Genomic DNA, 20,471 nt, shown 5'->3' with positions numbered 1-20,471 from the left:
GCAAAACAATGACAAGACTACAAACATGCCATGGGATGACAACGAATTGCACAAACTCACATCTGCTCCAGAACAAGCAAGCACACCAGCTTTCAAGGCAGATGACATAATAAATCGATACCACACGCACAGAAAAAAGTCCATGTCAGTCAACATCAGTGGTTCGACCATGCAAACACCTCAGGATGACGCATTGGTTACTTAAAATAACAAGAACACCGACAACATTCACCATGTCAACAACAACAAAAGAAACTCAGTGAACAAATTATCAAGTTTGGACTCATAAATGTTTTTATTAAGAGTGGACTCATAAATATAAATTTGCTTTGTAAAATATGCAATAGCACCATCACTTGTATAGATACACATATCATAAGTAACTGTTTTGTACAATTTTCTTTAACGATGTACAGAAAATATGTAAAGAAAAAAGGGGGGATGTGGTGATTGTAGATCTGAGTAGATGCAATACAACTGAGCAAGCACTAGAGGGAGCACGGGAGAGCTATATATACACAGGGACAGGAAGTGACGACACACTTCACAGAAGGCAGAACTCGTAGCAGGACACAGACACACAAGCAGGCAGCATTTGAGGTAGCCGTAAGTTAAGCTCTGAAGACAGAACGAATTCACAATAAAGCATCTTCTCCACCTTTGAGACTACGAGCTTTATTAAGGCACGAGGAACAACACAGCCCCTGCTGGCTAGCTCCGCCCACAAGGAGCCGTATAAATATGCGTGTCCTCCTTCTGATCAGCCATTTCGCCAGCTGCAGTAGGAGGCCACGCATCTGACCGTAATAAAGCCACAGTTGTACCAATCTGAGTCTTTCGTGCAATTGATCATGCATCAATTAACAAAACAAACATGACAACAGGCCATGTAAGAAGATATTAGGTAATATTGGTCAATGCGGTCGGCTTTACAAAGCACCTGGAAGGAGGAAAGTGAGGCGCGGAGAGGTGCAGTGAGGGAATTCAAAGCTAGGCGAATGAAGGCATGGGGTCAGCAATGGTGGAGCAATTATGATTGAGAACACACAAGATGGCAGAAATAGAGGACAGCAGATGTCACAGGGGTTGTGGGAATGGAGACAATACTGAGATAGGCAGGGGGTAAGGCTACGGAGAGATTTGAAATCAAGGACACGAGTTTTGAGATCAAGATGTTGCTTAACCTGGAGCCAATGTAGGCCAGGGAGCCAGTGAGGGGAATGGGACTTCTTGTAAGTTAATTCGCAAGAGAACAGAATTTTGGATGACCTTAAGTGTACAGAGGGTAGAATGCGTGAGTCCAGGCAGGATTGTGCTGGAATAATCAAGTCAAAAGTCATAAATGAGGGCTTCAGCAATAGATGAGGCAAAGCCGAGCGATATTATGGAGGTGAAAGATAGACCCAGAGATGATATAAATGTGAAGTCAGAAGCTCATCCCCAGATCAATAGATAAATACCCAGAGAAAGTGTCCTCAAAGAATGCTGAGAAATCTTGCTCAGGAAGTGAAGAATTAAGAAGGGAAAAAATAAATTATCTGATGTTCATTCCACCAATATCTCCTTCTACATTTTGGTTTGTTTCTTTCTTTTTTCTCCTGTTTCTCCTTTTTTCTGTATTTTATTAATTCGGCGATCCAGACATTTCTGGCCCATCCAATTGGCGCTGGGTCTTCAAGAATTATTGCAATCCATGTGGTAATGGTGTTGATCAAGTGGGCTGCTTAATTTTGTATGGTGTCGACCTTCTTGAGTATTGTTGGAGTTGCACTCATCCAGGCAAGTGGAGAGTGTTCCATCAAATTCCTGATTTGCAGCTGGCGGCAGGCTTTGAAGGGTCAGGGAATCAGATACTCACCGCAGAATTCCTAGCTTTCGACCTGTTCTAGATGCATTTCTGGTCAATGGTGACCCCAGGATGTTGATGGTAATGGTGAAGTCATGACGAGGTGGTTGGGCTCTCTCTTGTCAGAGATGGTCATTGACTGACACCCATTTGGGTCAGATGTTACTTACTGGTTTTAGTTCTAACCAGGTCTTGATTAAAACTGATTCTTTGAGACTTTAATGCTTCAGTATTTTGCTCCCAGGTCGGGTATGCAGAATCGGGGGGGAATCCCAGCTCTGCAGTCCCAATGTTTTAAAATGGCCGCCTTCTGTTCTGTCTTCCCTGCCCGGGAGGTGGGCTGGATTAAAAGTTGGGACAGTCGCGCCCAGAATGAATGGAGAGGCTGCCAGCTGTGGAGGTGGACTGGCGGAAGGCTTGCTGTCTCTCTGCTCCTTGTTGAATGAAGTAATAAAAAATTGAAACAAGAAACAGCCCTCCAACCTGACCTCCTCACAGCCCTATATACTCTCCAGGCCCTAAACATGCTACACTATGCTGCCAGCTCATGCCTCCCTCATTCCCCACTGCCCCTCATACCTCCTATGTTAACCCATGCCCTTCTATCCACCTCCACGGTGTCTCATAACCCCTATGCCCCCCACATCCCCATTACCCTTTTTATAGCCGCTATATCAACGTAGTGCCAACTCATGGCAGCCCATGACCCCACCCCCCACCCTTTGCCCTACCCCTCCATGCCAACTCACCGAGCATTCTTTGGCAGCTCTAGTAAATTTATGAACTTCATACACACAATCATGTTTACTTTTAACAATTCCAAAGGGTGCCTTACCCCTCCCAAAGGATGCTTATCTATCTTAACGAGTGCCTTATGTCTCACAAAGGATGCCTTACCACTCTCAAAAGATGTCCCGGGGCCAGATCCAAAGGGGTATCAAACGTGACCAAAGGGCCTGACTATCCAAATGAATCCATCAAGTTCAGACCAGCTCTTACCTGATCTAACCTGCTCACTCCAGGTTTCACCCTCCTGGCCTACAGAAATACCACTTTAGTGGAGGGAGCTAGTGATTTAAATGGTCAGCTGCCTCCACGTTTGCGCAAACCCTGGCCCAACACCACTCCAGCCTCAGCACAAAATACAGGAAATGCCATGTTCTGGGGCAGGACTTAGGATTTACCGGCTTGTCCACCATTTTCGCCATGATGGAGAAGCTCATCCCGTAACAGCCTCCCCGAACAGGCGCCGGAATGTGGCGACTAGGGGCTTTTCACAGTAACTTCATTTGAAGGCTACTCGTGACAATAAGAGATTTTCATTTCATTGACATGGCAAAAAACTGGGCCAATAAACTGAGTACTCGTTAATGATTTAATGCATTAATATTGGCTTACTGAAGCTGGCTGTTTACTCAGCTTCCTGATCAAGAAATAGCACTGGCACTGTTACCGTCACTTAACTCTGATAAAGCATGACAAGAGGACCATTTCTCAGACTGTATTTTGAAATTGTTTAAGCAAGGATCATATATTTAAAATGGCTACCAAAGGAGCAATCTGCCTTGCTGTAGATTGCACCCGCATTTCTAATATCTGTGAAGTTAATGTCCTGAAAATAATTGCCTGACTTTGGAAAAGAAAATCATTCACAATATTAAAAACTGCGACCACTTCAAAAACAATCCTTCAATAACAGTCTGGATGTGATCTGTAATTACATTTTGACCAAATTGATTTGCAGCTTTTCTAATTAATGGCTATTTATGAGGCAATCAGGACAGCAAGATGCTGATTCACAATGTATTAGCAATTCCAGATCAATATCCATTTCATTATTTTACCATTGGTTCATAAAGGCTATCTATCATGTACATTGGAATACAATCATTTCATGTTGCACAAACTGAATTATTTTGGTCAGATTTGACCCTTCCTATCTCTGTAAACTCCTCCAACAACAAAACATCTCACTCTCCCCACCAATACTGTGCACTTCTCTGACCCTGTAGGCCCTCCGTTCACCCCCACCATTGGTGGTAGTGCCTTCAGTCACCCGGGCTCTGGTTCTGAACCTTCCTCCCCAATTCCCTCAATGTATTCCAAAGCCCTCTCCTTTAAGACTAATGAAAAACACTGCGATGCTGGATCTGGGGGGGCGGATTCTCCCAGCCCCAGTACGGACCGGAGAATCCCTGCAGCCGCGCCAAGCCGCCCCGACACGCGATTCTCTGCAGAGCGGAGAATCGGCGCCGCCACATTTGGCGCCGCCGATTCTCCGGCCGGCCGCTCTAAAAAGGCAGAGTCCCACCGGCGCCATCCGCACCTGGTCGCAGCCGGCGGGATATCTGCACGCAGGGTCGGGGGTCTGCCTGTGGGGGGGGGGGGGGGGGGGGGGGGGGTGGGTGGGGTGGGGGCTCCGTCCCCAGGGGGGAGGGTCTCCGATGGAGCCTGGCCCACGATCGGGGCCCACCGATCAGCGGGCCAGCGTCTCGCTCCCTGGGCCTATTTTCTTACGCGCCAGCCCCTGAACCCTGAACTCCCGCGCCACGTTGCGTCGGGGCCAGTGCCTTCAGGGAGGCCACCACGCATGCGCGGGTTGGAGCCGGTGGGCCACAGCGCATGTCCTCGTTGACGTTCGGCGCCACTGCACATGCGCGGATCCCGGGGCGCACAGTTCGCGTCGGGATGGGAGGCTGTAGCGGCGTGAACCACGCCAGCGCCGTGCTGGTCCCCTGTAGGGGGCCAGAATCAGTACTTCCAGCGGCCCCTTCACGTCGTTGTGGAACGTGACGGCGTTTCCCAAGGTCGCCGAATGGGAGATTCCCACCCCTGAAATTTAAAACAGAAAGTGTGAGGAAAACACAGCTGGTCCAGCTGCATTTGGGGAGAGAGAGACAGAGCTAACGGACGCAATCTAATGGCCACGCCTCACACGACTGGGGGCTAGCAAGATCTAACGGAATCTCGCGAAACATTGCAATTTAGATCCTGCTCGTCGTGGCTAATCTGCATATTGAAATACTGCAGTAAGCAGCACTTTGATATGTACTTGCCCGAGTTACCCGAGGCAGGGGATCTAACCCCCATGCCTCGGAGATCCCAAGCAAGTGCCAGTTAGCACTGGTCTCCACAACCGGGGATCAAGGGTACCGGCACTTAAGGGGTCACCCAGGAAATAGGGGACCCCGGGTGGCTAGAATGTGGGTAGGCTAGATGCACTACCAGGCTGGCAGTGCCAAGGTGCTTGAGTGGCATTTTGCCCATGCCATGGATTGGGCCCAGAGGTTCCTGCCCTTATTAGATTGGGGGGGGGGGCACGATGACCCCATTATTGGGGTGTTGGGGGTTTCGGAGGCCATGGTGGGAGGGATGGTCTAGAAATCGGGGAGAAGTGAGGCCTCGGCAGGGCGTTCCCTGCTGAGGCCCCTAAATGAAGCAGTCCCATTCAATAGCTAGTTTCTCTGCACTGCGAGAAGTTGTTCTTCAGAACTTCAGAACCTTTCGCTTTAAGACTGTTCTTAAAATTCATCACTTTACTAAGCCTATGATCAACATCCTGTGAAAGACCTTCCCCCATTCACTTCAATATAATTTTTTTCCTTTGTTCAATTGGCACATTTTGTCCTCATAACTCCAAAAAGCACTATGGTGATTGTAATAACTTCAAGAATTGGTTCACTCGGGGCAGCACGGTGGCGCAGTGATTAGCACTGCTGCCTGATGGCGCCGAGGTCCCAGGTTCGATCCCGGCTCTGCGTCACTGTCCGTGTGGAGTTTGCACATTCTTCCCGTGTTTGCGTGGGTTTTGACCCCCACAACCTAAGAAATGCTCATGGTAGGTGGATTGGCCACGCTAAATTGCCCCTTAATTGGAAAAAATGAATTGAGTATGCTAAATTTTAAAAAAAGAATTGGTTCACCCAGTTAATTTCTAAACACAACAATTTATTACAAGTATACACAACAATTTATTACAAGTATGTACAGCGATGCCTAAATTCCCCGAGAATGAATGAATGAATAATAAAACAACAAACTGCTTGATGCTCACCTCTAAGTGTGGAATAATCTTACGGAATAATCAGGTTGCTGCACATGTCCTAATGCCTAGCTATATTACAGAATTGCCAGGTAATACACAATAGAAGATGTATACAATACAATCTTTTTTTGTTGGATGTGACATAACTGAATTTATAGCTATGAAGGTAAAAATCCTTGTCTATCCAGTGCACTCTCATCACGATTCTGTTGAGACTGTACCAGAAGGGCCGGGTATTAGGCGATAAATATATCGGGGTCCAGCCTAACATTGAAGCTTTCGTGGGCACTGTAAGGGGTAGAGTCTACAAGGTTTGTGGGGGAGGGGGCTGAGTGTGGTCAATGGGGCTTAAAATCTATGAAGGTGGGAGATCTCACGTACCCAGCAATCGGAGGGAGTTGGCGTGGGAGGGGGGGGGGGGGGTAGAGGGAGGGGTCACTCTAGTGTAGCACCAAGTAGTCATCAGCCAGGTTAAGGAAGTCCTACATGGAAATCCAAGCCGGGATCATGCCCTGAATATACCTCCTATTGTGTAAAAATGTGAATGATATTTTGTCTTATTGCTGATATGCAAATTCATTAAAAGGTTAGCCTCTGACCCCTAACCTTTTTCAAGGTACTGACTCTGCTCCTTTGGCCTGGCACAGTAGGGTTCATTTTGTGGTCTTGGAGGGCAGGCTGTCCCTAGAGATGCATTCCTCATGGTATATGTGCGATCTAGCGGGAGCAGGGACACACTGCTACCTCTGCCTCTTACCCCAGACATCGTGGGTTAAAAGTGAAGGATCAATGGCGTGTAGGTTAGATGGATTGGCCATGCTACATTGCCCCTTAATTTCCAATTGGTTTGGTGGGGTTATTAGGTTACGGGGTGGGGTGGAGGCGTGGGTTTAAGTAGGATGTTCTTTCCAAGTGCCGGTGCGGACTCGATGGGCCGAATGGCTCCCTTTTGCACTGCAAATTCTATGATCCAACCGGGTCGTTATTCTGAGATGCACTCCCCTCATGGATAAGCAACACAGTGTTATTAAAGCCTGTTATTGAATATTAATGGTTAAAAATAAGCATCACGATTGGTCAAACATTTCGCCACAAGTTCAAAACGCCTACTTTTTTTCTACCCTCCATCAATCTTGTTGGTTACCTTTTTCTACATTGAGGTGCCACATAAATGCAATCTTTTGTTGTTGCTTGATATCACACAGTGCTCAAATCTCTGACTCCAAACAGCATAACCACAAAGCGAGACAAGAATGTGAAATGCTGAACAAGCCACAAGAGAGGAAGCACTGTCTTAAAAAAAGTTTCTGATCAGCTGGAAATGTAAAGCACGTAATCTACAGAAGCAAACAAATCATCCAGAATGTTCTCAAAAAGGTAAGTGTTCTCTGCCTCTTAATGAAACATTAATGAGGTTTAATGCATGTCCCAATGTATCTGAAATAAAACTGCATGGTGCATTAACAAGATTAGATTTTACAGGCCAGCTGGAACCATGTGTGAAGCTCAACGCACAGCCTATTCACTTAAATGTTGACCAATATGTTTCTGCATGAGTTCTACAGGTTCCTAAGTCCCTTAGGTCTTTGAAAACCTCAGGTTGCAGGGATGTGAAGCTGGCATTGCAGTGCTTACATTTTAATCACTTACTGTAATGGAACTTAAGTATTTTCAGAATTCTCTCTGCCAGAGGTACCACCTATTATCTCTCGCAGCATTAGCCATGTGTCACTGATCCGATCATTGCATCATGACCTACACAAACTCCCCTCCAGAACTTCAAACTGAAACTCCTTCAGTCTTTTCTACACTCTTACTGTGCATAGACTTATAAAATCTAGGTTTGCCAACACAATTATTATCCTCTTTGCCCCAATGCATGGGTTCAAATCGCACCGCAAGAGCTGGTGGAATTTGAATTCAAATTAATGGAGTCTGGAATTGAAACTCGGGTCAGTAAAGGTGAGCATGAAACTATCATTGATTGTAGTAAAAATCCATCAGGTTCACCAATGTCCTTTAGAGGAGGAAATCGGTCATCCTCACCCAGTCTGGGCCGACATGTGACTCCCAAATGTGGTTGACTCTTCCCTGCCCTCTGAAATGGCCTAGCAAGCCATTCAGCTCAAGGGCAATTCGGTATGTCCACCTCCCCAAGAACAAATGGAGAAAATAAAAATCTTGTTAATATTATGTCCTGTGGTTAGTCAGGTGGCTGTAAATATCTGGAAGGGTGGCAGCCCTCGCAAAGAAATGCCATGAAAAGGAAGGGCACAGTAAGAAGTCTTACAACACCAGGTTAAAGTCCAACAGGTTTGTTTCAAACACGAGCTTTCGGAGCACGGCTCCTTCTTCAGGTGAAGAAGGAGCCGTGCTCCGAAAGCTCGTGTTTGAAACAAACCTGTTGGACTTTAACCTGGTGTTGTAAGACTTCTTACTGTGCTCACCCCAGTCCAACGCCGGCATCTCCACATCATGAAAAGGAAGGAAAAGGAAGGAAGTGAAAGGACGCACACCAAGTTCCACTGTGTCCTATTTGAGGAAAACTCTATGACTAACTGAGAAAGGAACTGACATCTAAAAATTTACTTGCAAATTGTAAGGGTCGTCCATAATCATCCCCTAATTTCCCCTTTCATTATTTTTGACGTTATCATTTTTGATCCATGGATCCTTTCTGGACATGTATCTTTCAGTCAAGCCGCAGAGAGAATGAGGAATTTAAGAAGTTGCACCATAGTATATGGTGCTGCTGGCTTTGGAAAACAAGACCCAGACTTTTCGGCACCCGAGAGACAGGGTGGGACTCGGTTTGATTGATTGGCTGGTGGCCAATGAGTTGGCCAAAAGGCTGTATTCTGCCCGTTAACAGTTGGTGATTGGGTCCTGCCTGAGTGTAATGATTTTCAGAGACTCAAAAGAGCTCAGTTTGAATCCTGGACACTCAGGGAGAGGAGCTGATCCTCTCGCTCTCTTTCTCTCTCCAGTAAGGCTGTGAGTTGATGTATTTCTGAATCTACAGCGAACTTAAATGACCGAATCTGCAGTGAAATCATTACAGGCTGAAAACAGAGACCTGTATCTGAAAGCCTACTTTGAAGAAAGGTCTGCTAAGACCACCATTTGAAACAAAGACTCTTTTTCCTTTTACTTATTACTTTCACCCCTTTCCTCCCCTCTGTGTTGATAATAATAATCTTTATTGTCACAAGTAAGCTTACTTTAACACTGCAATGAAGTTACTGTGAAAATCCCCTAGTCGCCACACTCAGGCGCCTGTTCGGGTACACGGAGGGAGAATTCAGAATGTCCAAATTACTGAACAGCACGTCTTTCGGAACATTTGGGAGGAAACCCGAGCACCCGGAGGAAACTCACACAGACATGGGGAGAATGTACAGGCTCCGCAAAGACAGTGACCCAAGCTGGGAATCGACTCTGGGACCCTGGCTGTGAAGCAACAGTGCTAACCACTGTGCTACCATGTGTGCACAGAGGGTGGGGGATTAGGAATTAGATGATAGTTAACCAGTTGTAATTGCTGCATATTTCATTGTCATTCCTGTTATAAGTTGACTGTAGTTATTGAACAGCTAAGCGCCAAAGACATTTAGTATTTTTCTAAGAATTATTGGTTAACTGAATTGTGTTGTGACTCTGGGTCAAGTGGGGCTGGAATTGACCGTGCACTAGTCCAGGATGTTGTAACAAAATCTGTTAACACTAAAATGTCCTAAGGACCCAATTGAATCGATGAACTAACAAGGCATTGTAAGAATGATCATTTTTTTAAAAATTCATTTACAAGATCTGGGAGCCGCTGGTTAGGCCAGCATTTATTACCCAGTCCTCGTTGCCCTCCAGAAGGTGATGGTGAGTTGCCTTCTTGAACCGCTGCAGTCGCTGAGGTGTAGGTACACCCACAATGCTGTTAGGGAGGGAGTTTCAGGATTTCGAACCAGCGACAGTGAAGGAACGACGATACATTTCCAAATCGGGATGACTATTGACTTGGAGGGGGGACTCCAGATAGTGGAGTTCCCAGATATCTGCTGGTCTTGTCCGTCTAGATGGTAGTGGTCGTGAGTTTGGAAGGTGTTGCCTAAGGAACCTTGGTGAGTTACTGCATCGCATCTTGTAGATGGTACACACGGCTGCTACTGTTCATTGGTGGTGGAGGGATTGAATATTTGTGGAAGGGGTAGCAACCAAGTGGAACCTCTTTGTCCTGGATGGTGTTGAACTTCTTGAGTGTTTTTTGAGCTGCACTCATCCAGGCAAGTAGAGATTATTCCATTGCATTCCTAACTTGTGCCTTGTGGATGGCGGACAGACATTGGGGGGGGGGGGGGGGGGGGGGGGGGGGGGGGGGGGGGTCAGGAGGTGTAGCCACATCAGATGGCCACCTGCAAAGGACCATGGGAGTTATGGCCAACCCAGGACTCAGACAAATACAGAGCCTATGTGTATCTGAAACACAGGTAACCAGGCCTGATCGAAACCCCCGCTCGTTTGCATTCTAATGGCCCATTCTCCCAGGACAATAGAATTCCAATCAAGCAACCGGTACAGCCACAGACTGATCGGCGCCACTCCCTTTACTCAGAAAGTCCAACTGCCAAGGTCAATGACCGCTAAGGACCCGTCCAGCTACCAAGGCACCCGCCCCTTTATTGGCCGAAATCGAAGACATTGATCTGTGCCCTGTCGAACTATTGGGTCCAAGGTTAAGGACCGCCCCAAAGAGCGCAAAATCCCAGAGGGATAAAAGAGAGCACAGCCATGAGTTCTGTCTCTTTTGGAGACAGCCTGTGCCAGCTCAATTGCAGCAGGAACAGCCAGATAAGTTCAAGACCAACAATCGCTACCTAATGGATGAGCCCAGCAGAGATAGAGCCACTTTCTTCGAACCAGCCAAGTGAAATCCAGATAAAGGCCTTATCCATTTGCACAGTGCTGGTCACCCTGAAGTTAAGTACAGGTTATTGTAGCTGATAGGTGTAGTTTAACTCGTAGTAGATATTGTGTTTGCATGTCGAGGTAACTTTTGTGTATGTAAATAAACCATCTTTTGAACTAACTAACTGGTTGTGTGGTCATTTGATCGATATAAGGGAAGGCTTGTGGTTCACCAACATTATTAATAGTGCAACAGAGGTGAATTACTCGCAGTAGGATTCCTAGCCTTTGACCTGCTTTGGTAGTCACAGGATTAATATGGCTACTCCAGTCCAGTTTCTGCCCCACTAAAGGCCACAGAATGCATACAGCCTCAGAACCTGCCAGTGGGGAGTATAGAATTATGGCCAGTGAGAACATTCTATGGCCGGAAGCCCTGAATCACCTGAGCTGTTCGGACTGAGCCTCAACTACACTCCACACTGCAGTGGATCAACCTTGGACATCAATGTACCTGCATTAACATACTGCTTTATGGCCAAAAGCACCGCACAAACCATAAATGACTTGTGAATTCAGTCATTGTTGTAGAGGCAAATACTGTAGGTGTGGTCTTGTATTTATATGCAAAGTATCTTGGCGTATACTTTATACTAAAGACACTAAAAATAGATTCAAGTTATTGTTGAGGTTATACTTCCGACTAACTGCTGTTGTAAGAAAAAAGCATTTATCGTCTCTCTCGCTCAAGACTTAGCCTCAGGGATGTGCTCAAAGCATGCCTGAAGAGATCAAAGACGACAGCCAATGTATGGGAGTCTCTGGCCTGGGACTTACCAAAATCATAGAATCATAGAATTTACAGTGCAGAAGGAGACCATTCAGCCCATCGATCATGCACCGGTCCTTACAAAGAGCAGCCTACTGAAGCCCACGTATCTACTCTATCCCCGTTACCCAATAACCCCCACTTAACATTTTTTGGACACTAAGGGCAATTTAGTATGGCCAATCCACCTAACCCACACATCTTTGGACTATGGGAGGAAACCGGAGCACCCGGAGTAAACCCACGCAGACACCAGGAGAAGGTGCAAACTCCGCACAGACAGTGACCCTGCCGCAAATCGAACCTGGGACCCTGGAGCTGTGAAGCAACAGTGCTAACCACTATGCTACCATGAATGGAAAAGGTTAATTCGGGAACGCAACATCGAGGGACTTTGGGAGTTGGGAACACACAAAGATGAAGATGGCGGATCGGAGAGAATGCACAAATCTTCAAACACCTCCTCTGTCTGATCCTTCCAGCACCACCCGCTCGCATGTGGCAAACTCTGCAGACCAAGCATCGGACTTAACAGCCACTCATCGAACTGGAGTGGAAGCAAGTCATTCTCAATCCCAAGGGCCTGCCTAAGGGGAAGACCACTTTGAGAAATCTTCAAATTGGCCTAGCCCACTTTGCAGCTTAACATTGAGATAAAAATGACATTGAGAGAGAGAGAGATGACCCTGGGCTGTCCTTCTCTCGCTACAGGAGCTTCAGAGTAGGGCTTCCACCCACTCCCGGAAACAACAGATTGTTTTGGATTGAAGGTAATTACCGGGGAGGGAGGGCATCAGGCAACAAGGGGAATCCACCCCTCCCTTAGCAGGAAAGACAGACAGCGCTGCAGCCTCAGGATGTGGAGGAGGGCACATAAAAGGGGGAAGAAAAGTTGCAAAACATTATTTTTAAAAATTGTAGCAGTCTCTCCGTGAAGCAGAGGGCAGATAAATGTGGACGACTAAATGAAGCTAGAGTTGCCCAGTCAATCCACTGCCACTTACATTCTCCTCGGGAAAAAGTGTTCCGAGGGATCACCTGATCGAGATCTTCAGGATTATCAATGGATTGATAGGGTAGATACACACAAGATGTTTCCACTTGTGGGTGAGACGAGAACTCAGAACGATAAATGTAAGTTGGACACCAACACAGGTAGTGGCCAGATGGTGGAACTCACTACCTTAATGTGTAGTTAAGGTGAATAGCATTTGAGGGGTGAAGGTTAGGTGGGGTGACAGGGCTATGAGGATAGAGTGGGGGAGTGGGTCTAGGTGGGGTGCTCTTTCGGAGGATCGGTGCGGAGCCGATGGGCTGAATGGCCTCCTTCTGCACTTTAGAGATTATAAGAGGCTCTTGTGCAGCATAAGCACCAGCAGGCACGGGTTCTATCATCATCCTCCTTCACATGCTGGAGTTTTGGCTGATCCCTGGGCCCCACCTGAACCTCGCCATTGCAAAAAGGCTGGGACAGCATAGGGGCAGTCAGGGACCTTCTGTGCGTGGGTGGAGGGGGGAAATTTTAAATCAGGAAGACAAATCTTAAATCAGTAAGACAATGGACAGTCGGCCTCCATGCCCAATATTTTGTCAGCAGCAAAACATTGTGCCAGGCAACACTATGGTTTGAAGCAGCAATATTTTGACCTACCTCAAATATAAAAAAAATGTTTAAATCCTATCATTTGATAATAATAATATAATTTACTGTTACAGCATGCTGAGGAATTTGGAACAGAAAAGTCCATTGGAAGTAATTTGAATGCACATTTTGTCACTCCCTGGGGAGGTGTGATGGATCAATCCTGTTCGCTACTCACCAAAGCAGTATCCTATATCTTAATAATTAGTACAGTTGGACAGTGAAATACGGCTTTCTTAACTAAAATGCAAATGTGTGGCCTGGGAGTAACTCGGTATTTTACATTCACACACAGCAGCCCGTGTCATTCATTTCCATAGTTTAAAAAAAACCTTTGCTGTAAATGCAACTGTAAATTGGCAAATTGCCTCCAACCCTTTGGAGAAAGGATATTTGAGGCTAAGTAAATATCCAAATGTGCTTGGTTGACGAGCCCCTCGCTCCATCAGTTAGTCTGCACTGCCAGAACAGAGGAGCGTTGTTCTTGTTGCTAAAATAAAAGTAAAATACACACTGACCACCTATCTTGCTCCACCACCTTTGTCAAATCTCTCCTGAGTTCCCAATTATCCCTCACCTTCAATTTGCTCCACCTGTTCTACCCATTCTTAAACAGTACAAACTCCATCACATTTCTCCCTCTCTTTAGCTCTGAAGAGTCATACGGACTCTAAATATCCCCACGGATTCTGCCCGACCTGCGGTTTTTTCCCAGCCCATTGTGTTTTCATGTGTTCTGGTTGCTGCCTGCCGATTGGGAGTTGCTGGGTGCCAATGGTGGTTGAGTACCACTGTGTAGTAAAGGACCATCGTGGTTACCTTTACTGCGACAACTTGCACATTCATAATCAACTGTAATGTAATAAACATTTCTGTATCCTTCTCATAAAATTCGATGTTGAGCAGTGGAAGTGGAGAGACGGGGAAATGATTGAAGGTACCATTTGTGGACATTTTTAAATATTGGGAGAGAAGACCAAGGGGAAGAGTTTCGGGGAGGAGTCCTGTAGAATAAACCCGGAAAGTTTTAAAGGTCTGCCACCACAGCTGTACACAGAGCAGGGCAGTACGCAAAAGGAGGCCAGATCCAGAAAGCCTATAAGTACAGGCTAGAGCAGGGTGCAGACTAAGGATGAGGCGAATCTTTGTGGAGCAAAGAAGTGGAATCAATGCACTGGGGGATGGGTGGCTAATGAAGAGTAGTGAGCAAGGTAATTGCTGGACAGGATAATGTTGGATGAGTTTAAAATTTGTGTAGTATGTAATTTGATGACATCGATGAGAGGGCATTTCAAATGTCCAGTCTGGGCGAAGGTTTTACAGCCCTGCCACTGTGCGTCTCCCCCTGGTGGATGCATAGAATCATCAAATCCCTACAGAGCAGAAGGAGGCCATTCGATCCATCAAGTCTGCACCGACTCTCTGAAAGAGCACCCACTCCTCTGCCCTATCCCTGTAACCCCACCTAGCCTGCACATTCCTGGACACTAAGGGGCAATTTAGCACGGCAAATCCACTTAACCTGCACATCTTTGGACTATGGGAGGAAACCAGAGCACCCGGAGGAAACCCACACAGACACGGGGAGAGCGTGCAGACGCTGCACCAACAATCATCCAAGGCCGGAATCGAACCTGGGTCTCTGATGCTGTGAGGCAACAGTGCTAACCATTGTGCCACCTTGCCGATCACCATCATCGCCTATGCGGCAAGCCATTTAAATTTCCATTAAATTTGGCGTGACCATAATATCACGCCGGGCGGGAAGGGGGACAGAAAATCCTGGCTCTGGAGTTTTTAAAGAGTGCAGATAAATTTGCAACAGTGTGGGTGAGGTAAGTGGAAAGCAAACAGTGTTGTGGAGGTTGAAGTCAGCAGTCTTAGCAATAGATTGAATTTGGGAGTGCAGGGAGCGGAGTTAGTAGAAGGAGCCCAAATAGATGGTATTGGTCTCGCCAATATTCAGTACCAGATAACTATGGCTCATTCACAATTTGACACAGGAGTAACAATCTAACAGGCATATGGTCATGGAGAGTAGGTGGTGATGGAGAAGTGGAGTTGGATATTGTCAGGAGACATGTAGACACTGAATCCATCCTCACTGATAATGTCACATATAACAACATGCATACGTAAGGAATTGAAGGGCCAAGGATGGAACATTGGGGCACTCTGAAATAATGAGCAGGAAGTGCTTGTTAGAAATTTGCTGGCTGAACTGACACAGGTACCCATAAAACCAAGTGAGGGCAGTCTTGCCTCATGACTAAAGGTCCCTCTGGAGCAACATGAAATGCATACTATCTCTAACTGTTCTGTACGTGTAATCAATTTCAGTTTCTGTAATCAGTAAAAGGAGGTTTAATTCTAATCTTGTAACCTTGAGCAGGAAGCCCATACAGTTCCCGAGTTCAGATTACTCTCCTTACCAGTCTACGAATATCTCTCTCGCACTCTTTCTTTATTCGGGTTATCTCGTCCTGATGGGACTGGTGAGCGCTTCGCAGGTCAGCAGCCTTCTTCTTGTCAGCCTGCACGATGTAGTTCAAGGATTCCTCCACCTGCTTCCTGGTGGATTTCAGTTCCACTATCTCCTGTTGCAGCTTGATGCGCTCAAAGTCAAACCCCTTCCGAGCTTCTTCTTTGGCTTCGTTGAGCAAGGCGGTTTTAACTTTGTCAGCTGCCCCATCCCGGAGTACATTCAGAGTGGATTGGAGTCGCTGGATTTCGCTGTCCTTGATTTTGGCTGCACGGGCTAGTTCCTGTTCGTGTTGCTTTAGCAGGATCTCGCGGGCAGATTGCAGCTCCTTCATTTTCTCTTCGTGGAGTTTGGTCTTGAGGTCTGTGGTAAGCACTGTGTGCTTGTGTTGCTCCAGCTCCCGCACTTGCTTCACTTCTTGAACCTTTTCCCGTTCTAGCTTATTCACCTGCAGAACACAAGAGGCAACCAAAAAAGAGGGTCACTGTAAAATACTGCTTTCAAATTTGGGAAACAACCTAAAGACTTGGCACATTTCAAGAATGGGAAGGGACAGAGTGGGCGGGTTGCTTTAATCCCGCAGCAGAGTGTCCACGCCGTTGTAATCGCCATCGCGTTTTACAACGGCGTGAACGGGCTGCTGCCAGGACTAATTCTGGCCCCTACAGGGGGCTAGCATGGCACTGGAGCGGTTCGCGCTGCTCCAGCTGCCGATCCCGGCGTGAACTGTGTGTCGCGGGATCCGCGCATGCGCAGAGGTGCCGGCGTCAACGTGCGCATGTGCAGTGGCACTCCTTCAACGCACCAGCCCCAACGCAACATGGCGCAGGACTACAGGGGCCGGAGCGTAGGAAAGGAGGCCCCCAGCCAGAGAGACCGGCCCGCCGATCGGTGGGCCCCAATTGCGGGCCAGGCCACATCGGAGGCCACTCCCGGGGTCGGACCCGCCCTCCCCCCCACAGGCCGCCACCCGACCCTTCAACGCCGAGGTCCCGCCAGCTCAGAGCAGGTTAGAACGGCGCCGGCGGGACTCGTTTTTTTTCTCACGGCTGCTCGGCCCATTCGGGCCGGAGAATCGGCAGGCTGGCTGCATATAGCGGTCCATGACTGCCGACTGGTGTCGTGCCAGCCACGCCAGAGCCAATGGCGCCGATTCTACACTTTGCGGAGAATTGCATGCTGACCTCGGGGCGGCATGGCCCGGTCGCGGGGATTCTCCGGCCCGGCGCAGGGCTGGGAGAATCCCGCCCAGTGTCTTTCGTGGTCCTGCCAACAGAATTACATGGGATAAAAAAATCAGAGAAGACTAAGTTAGCTGTGGGTAGACAGTGTTAAGGCTGACTGTAAACAGAAAGGGATACAGTGACTATTGCAGCCAAGGTAGCTCAAAACCAACAACACAGGAACAAATTTATTTGCCCCCCCCCCGTCATCGATGCTGAGCTAAGGAACAGGAGTTGCCATGAAGTAGCAGTCTAGGTGGTAGATGGGCGGCACGGTAGCACAGCGGCTAGCACTGTTGCTTCACAGCACCAGAGTCCCAGGTTCGATTCCCGGTTTGGGTCACTGTCTGTGCGGAGTCTGCACATTCTCCCCGTGTCTATGTGGGTTTCCTCCGGGTGCTCTGGTTTCCTTCCACAAGTCCCGAAAGACATGCTGTTAGGTAATTTGGGCATTCTGAATTCTCCCTACATGTACCCGAAGAGGCACCGGAACGTGGCGACTAGGGGATTTTCACAGTAACTTCATTGCAGTGTTAATGTAAACCTACTTGTAACAATAAAAGATTATTATTATTAGAGATGTCTAAGGAAGCAGTAGCTTGTTAGCAACTTGAAATCAAAAGTAAATTAATTCCTGGAATACTGAATGAAAACAGGACAACATGCAAGGTAGATTCGATACATTAACTCTCCTGGGCCAGAATTGTATGTCGTGGAAATAGCGCGAAATCCCAACATCGTAGAGATAACGCATTGTATCACAATCAGCAAGCATGCGCAGGAGTCTAAAGCACCCGCCAAATATTCAAGCTTCAATCAAGCCTATTAAAGTCCCTATCGACCAGCAGTTTTTGTGGCCCACGTGCTTTTATGCTGGTTGCATAGAACAATCGCCCAGGTGGCCTTCACATTATTGCACCGTTCCCAATCCAGGGCGGGATTAAATGCCTGAATATGTTTGAAGTTTGATGATTAAAGAGTATTGCAGTCAATTATTTGTTATTTAATTTTAGATACTTTGGAACATTCTTATGTGTGGAAATATCTCTTCAACAACACTGCCTTACCCTGAGGCATCTCTACAGCAGTTGTTAGCCTTCATGCGAGCTCGTTGTAAACCCTTAGCCCACACCCTTACTTTTCTCGATGCCTGCCTTTTGCCCCCACCCCCGACTGCACTGAACCTCTCTCAGGGTGTGTTTCATGCTGCACACCAGCGAATTGGCAAGCTAGCCTGAAATCGCAGTCAAGAGCGGAGTTCAGATCTGCTTCCAACACTGCTGATTGCACCAATCCGACAAGCTAAAAGATTCATGCTCAAGCGTAGTGAGTGTGAAAAGTTTTCTTGGCAATTTACCGGAAAGAAAGCAGCACGGACTTACTGCTAAGTTCTCCATGTGGGCCTGGGCATGGTTTCCCAGCCGCTCAAATTGCCAGTCTGGAGAAGGTCCAGTTGGGGTCCGAGCGAAGGCTCAGCGAATGTGAATTATCAGCTTGCAAGTCAATGTGAAGCACAGATTAGAAACGAATGAGGACAGATGCAGACCACTCCATAACAAAGGAGCAGCTCAGAAGATGAGTGGACACCTTTCCGATCTCCTTGGAAAAGAGATTAAATAATTGGAGGAATATCCAAACAAACAGAAGATGCTCACACTACCAGCAGGGAGCCATACTTGAAGGGACAGCGGGCTTGACAATCAGAACTGCAAGTTTTACAAACCCAACTTCAACATGTGTTCCATGTCAGTGCTGTTCATCACTGAAAGCAAGGTCAGAGACTCTACATAACTGACTTATAATTTTTGAAACACACAGAGATGGGGACTCCATGACACTGAAAATAAAATTTGCCGTTTCCTTCTCTAGAAAATCTTTTATCGCTCTTGGCACCTTCAAAATTATATGTCATGGCTACTATCAAACATTCACCCAAACACGAACAATACGGGCAAGCATTCAAACATCAGAGCGCAAAATGTCCAATTTCATCACACGACTTGCTATTAAGTGTTATTCATGTTAGAGACAAACAAAACCTATGAAATCCTGCTGGCATTATGTCCTGGACAGCCACTAATTTTTCAACAACTCAAAGTTTAACAGCATGTACATGAACTGCGTTTTAAATGCCATTTATTTCTTTCTTTCTGAAAATCTTTTTATTGGCTTTTCTCATATTTATAAACAGTTATTCTTATATACATTACATTTTTCTTGCCCGCGCTAATTTGCTTTATTTTACAGAGAGGTTTGTTTTGTCCTTCATTTGACTAAGATTTTGCTGCCCTCTGGATCGGTCTATGATATCCCCTCTCTGGTTTCAGCACCCTTTCTCTTCTCTCGTGGTTTCCCCATCCACCCCCCCCCCCCCCCCCCCCCCCCCCCGGGTTGCGCAGTCCTTCGGTTCTTCATCTTTTTTTCTCCCCCTGGCTTACTCCTCGTTGCTGGCCTCGAACAGGTTTTGGAATAAGCCGACAAACTGCCCTCAAGTATCCAGGAAGCCGTCTTCTATGGACCCAGCAATTCTCCGGCCGTATCAGCAGCTGGAGCCGGATGCTCTATGCTGTGTGCCTGCTAGCCCCCCACCAGGGTCGGTGGGTGTTTTGTGCCGTTTTTTCGGTCGTAAATGGCCACCGTCCCCACGCCGGCGTCAGTACTTAGTCTCAGAATCGGAGAATCCAGCCCCAGATGTCTCGGAAATCTCGACTGTGACCTCAGGTTGCTAAGGAAATGAGGGCTGATTAAATCCAATGGAAAAGATAAGGCTCTCTGGAATCAGGGGCTGGATTCTCCGGTCTGCCAGCCGTGCGTTTCTTGGCAGCATGCCATCCGCTGGTGACGGGATTCTATCTTCTTGTCAATGGGATTTTCCATTGACACCTGTCAGGAAATCTATATGTGGGTGTGCACTGCTGGCGGGAAAAGTGAACCACAAAAGATTGGTGAATTCCAGCCCCAGATTTCAGCAGCAGAGCAGTGCAGGCAGGTGGTGGAGAGATGCGCATGTGGGACAGCTGAAAAGGAAAAACGAAAGCTGGACTTAGCAGCAGGGATATTAAAGTAAAGTTACTGCCGCTGCTTCAGCTTTTGGAAGGACTGGTTAACCAGAGGTAGGCATACAGTGGGGTGTTACTGAGTCGTGTGATGAAGGTAACTCTAGGGAATGTTCAAGACTGTCACGAGCCAACTAAGGAGTTTCTGTAGATGTGCATGCCTTTGGTGATGACCCTATCTGTGCAACTCAGGTGGAGGAAACCTGTTGTCAGAAGCAACTCAATAAAAAAATCTTGCATGAAGAAAAGGAGTTGAACTCTATCTTTGTGGTATTTGTTCTTTAAAGTGTAATTTATAGTTTCTTTGAATACAAATTGTCTATTAATTCATATTTAATTTTATGTTGATTTTGTTTTGATTGTTAATCCAAAAGTTATAAAAAAGTGAAATCTTGTCCATCGGTTTCCCTATTGGGGTCATTTGGTAGGTTTGGTTCTTTTACTTCATT

The 20,471-nt window shown here is 46.9% G+C and overlaps 1 protein-coding gene across 1 annotated transcript in view; it reads right to left on the bottom strand.

The window, feature by feature from the left end:
- Positions 1 to 20,471, bottom strand: part of LOC119963435 (janus kinase and microtubule-interacting protein 1-like) — a 432,838-nt gene that overhangs the window by 179,074 nt on the left and 233,293 nt on the right. The window contains exon 4 of the mRNA XM_038792562.1: positions 15,694 to 16,191. Coding sequence (XP_038648490.1) covers positions 15,694 to 16,191 — 498 coding nt within the window. The remainder of the gene's footprint in view (positions 1 to 15,693; positions 16,192 to 20,471) is intronic.

The sequence above is a fragment of the Scyliorhinus canicula genome, chromosome 3, assembly GCF_902713615.1.
Source record: "Scyliorhinus canicula chromosome 3, sScyCan1.1, whole genome shotgun sequence".
NCBI lineage: Eukaryota > Metazoa > Chordata > Chondrichthyes > Carcharhiniformes > Scyliorhinidae > Scyliorhinus > Scyliorhinus canicula.
This window is presented reverse-complemented; position numbering and strand designations above follow the sequence as displayed.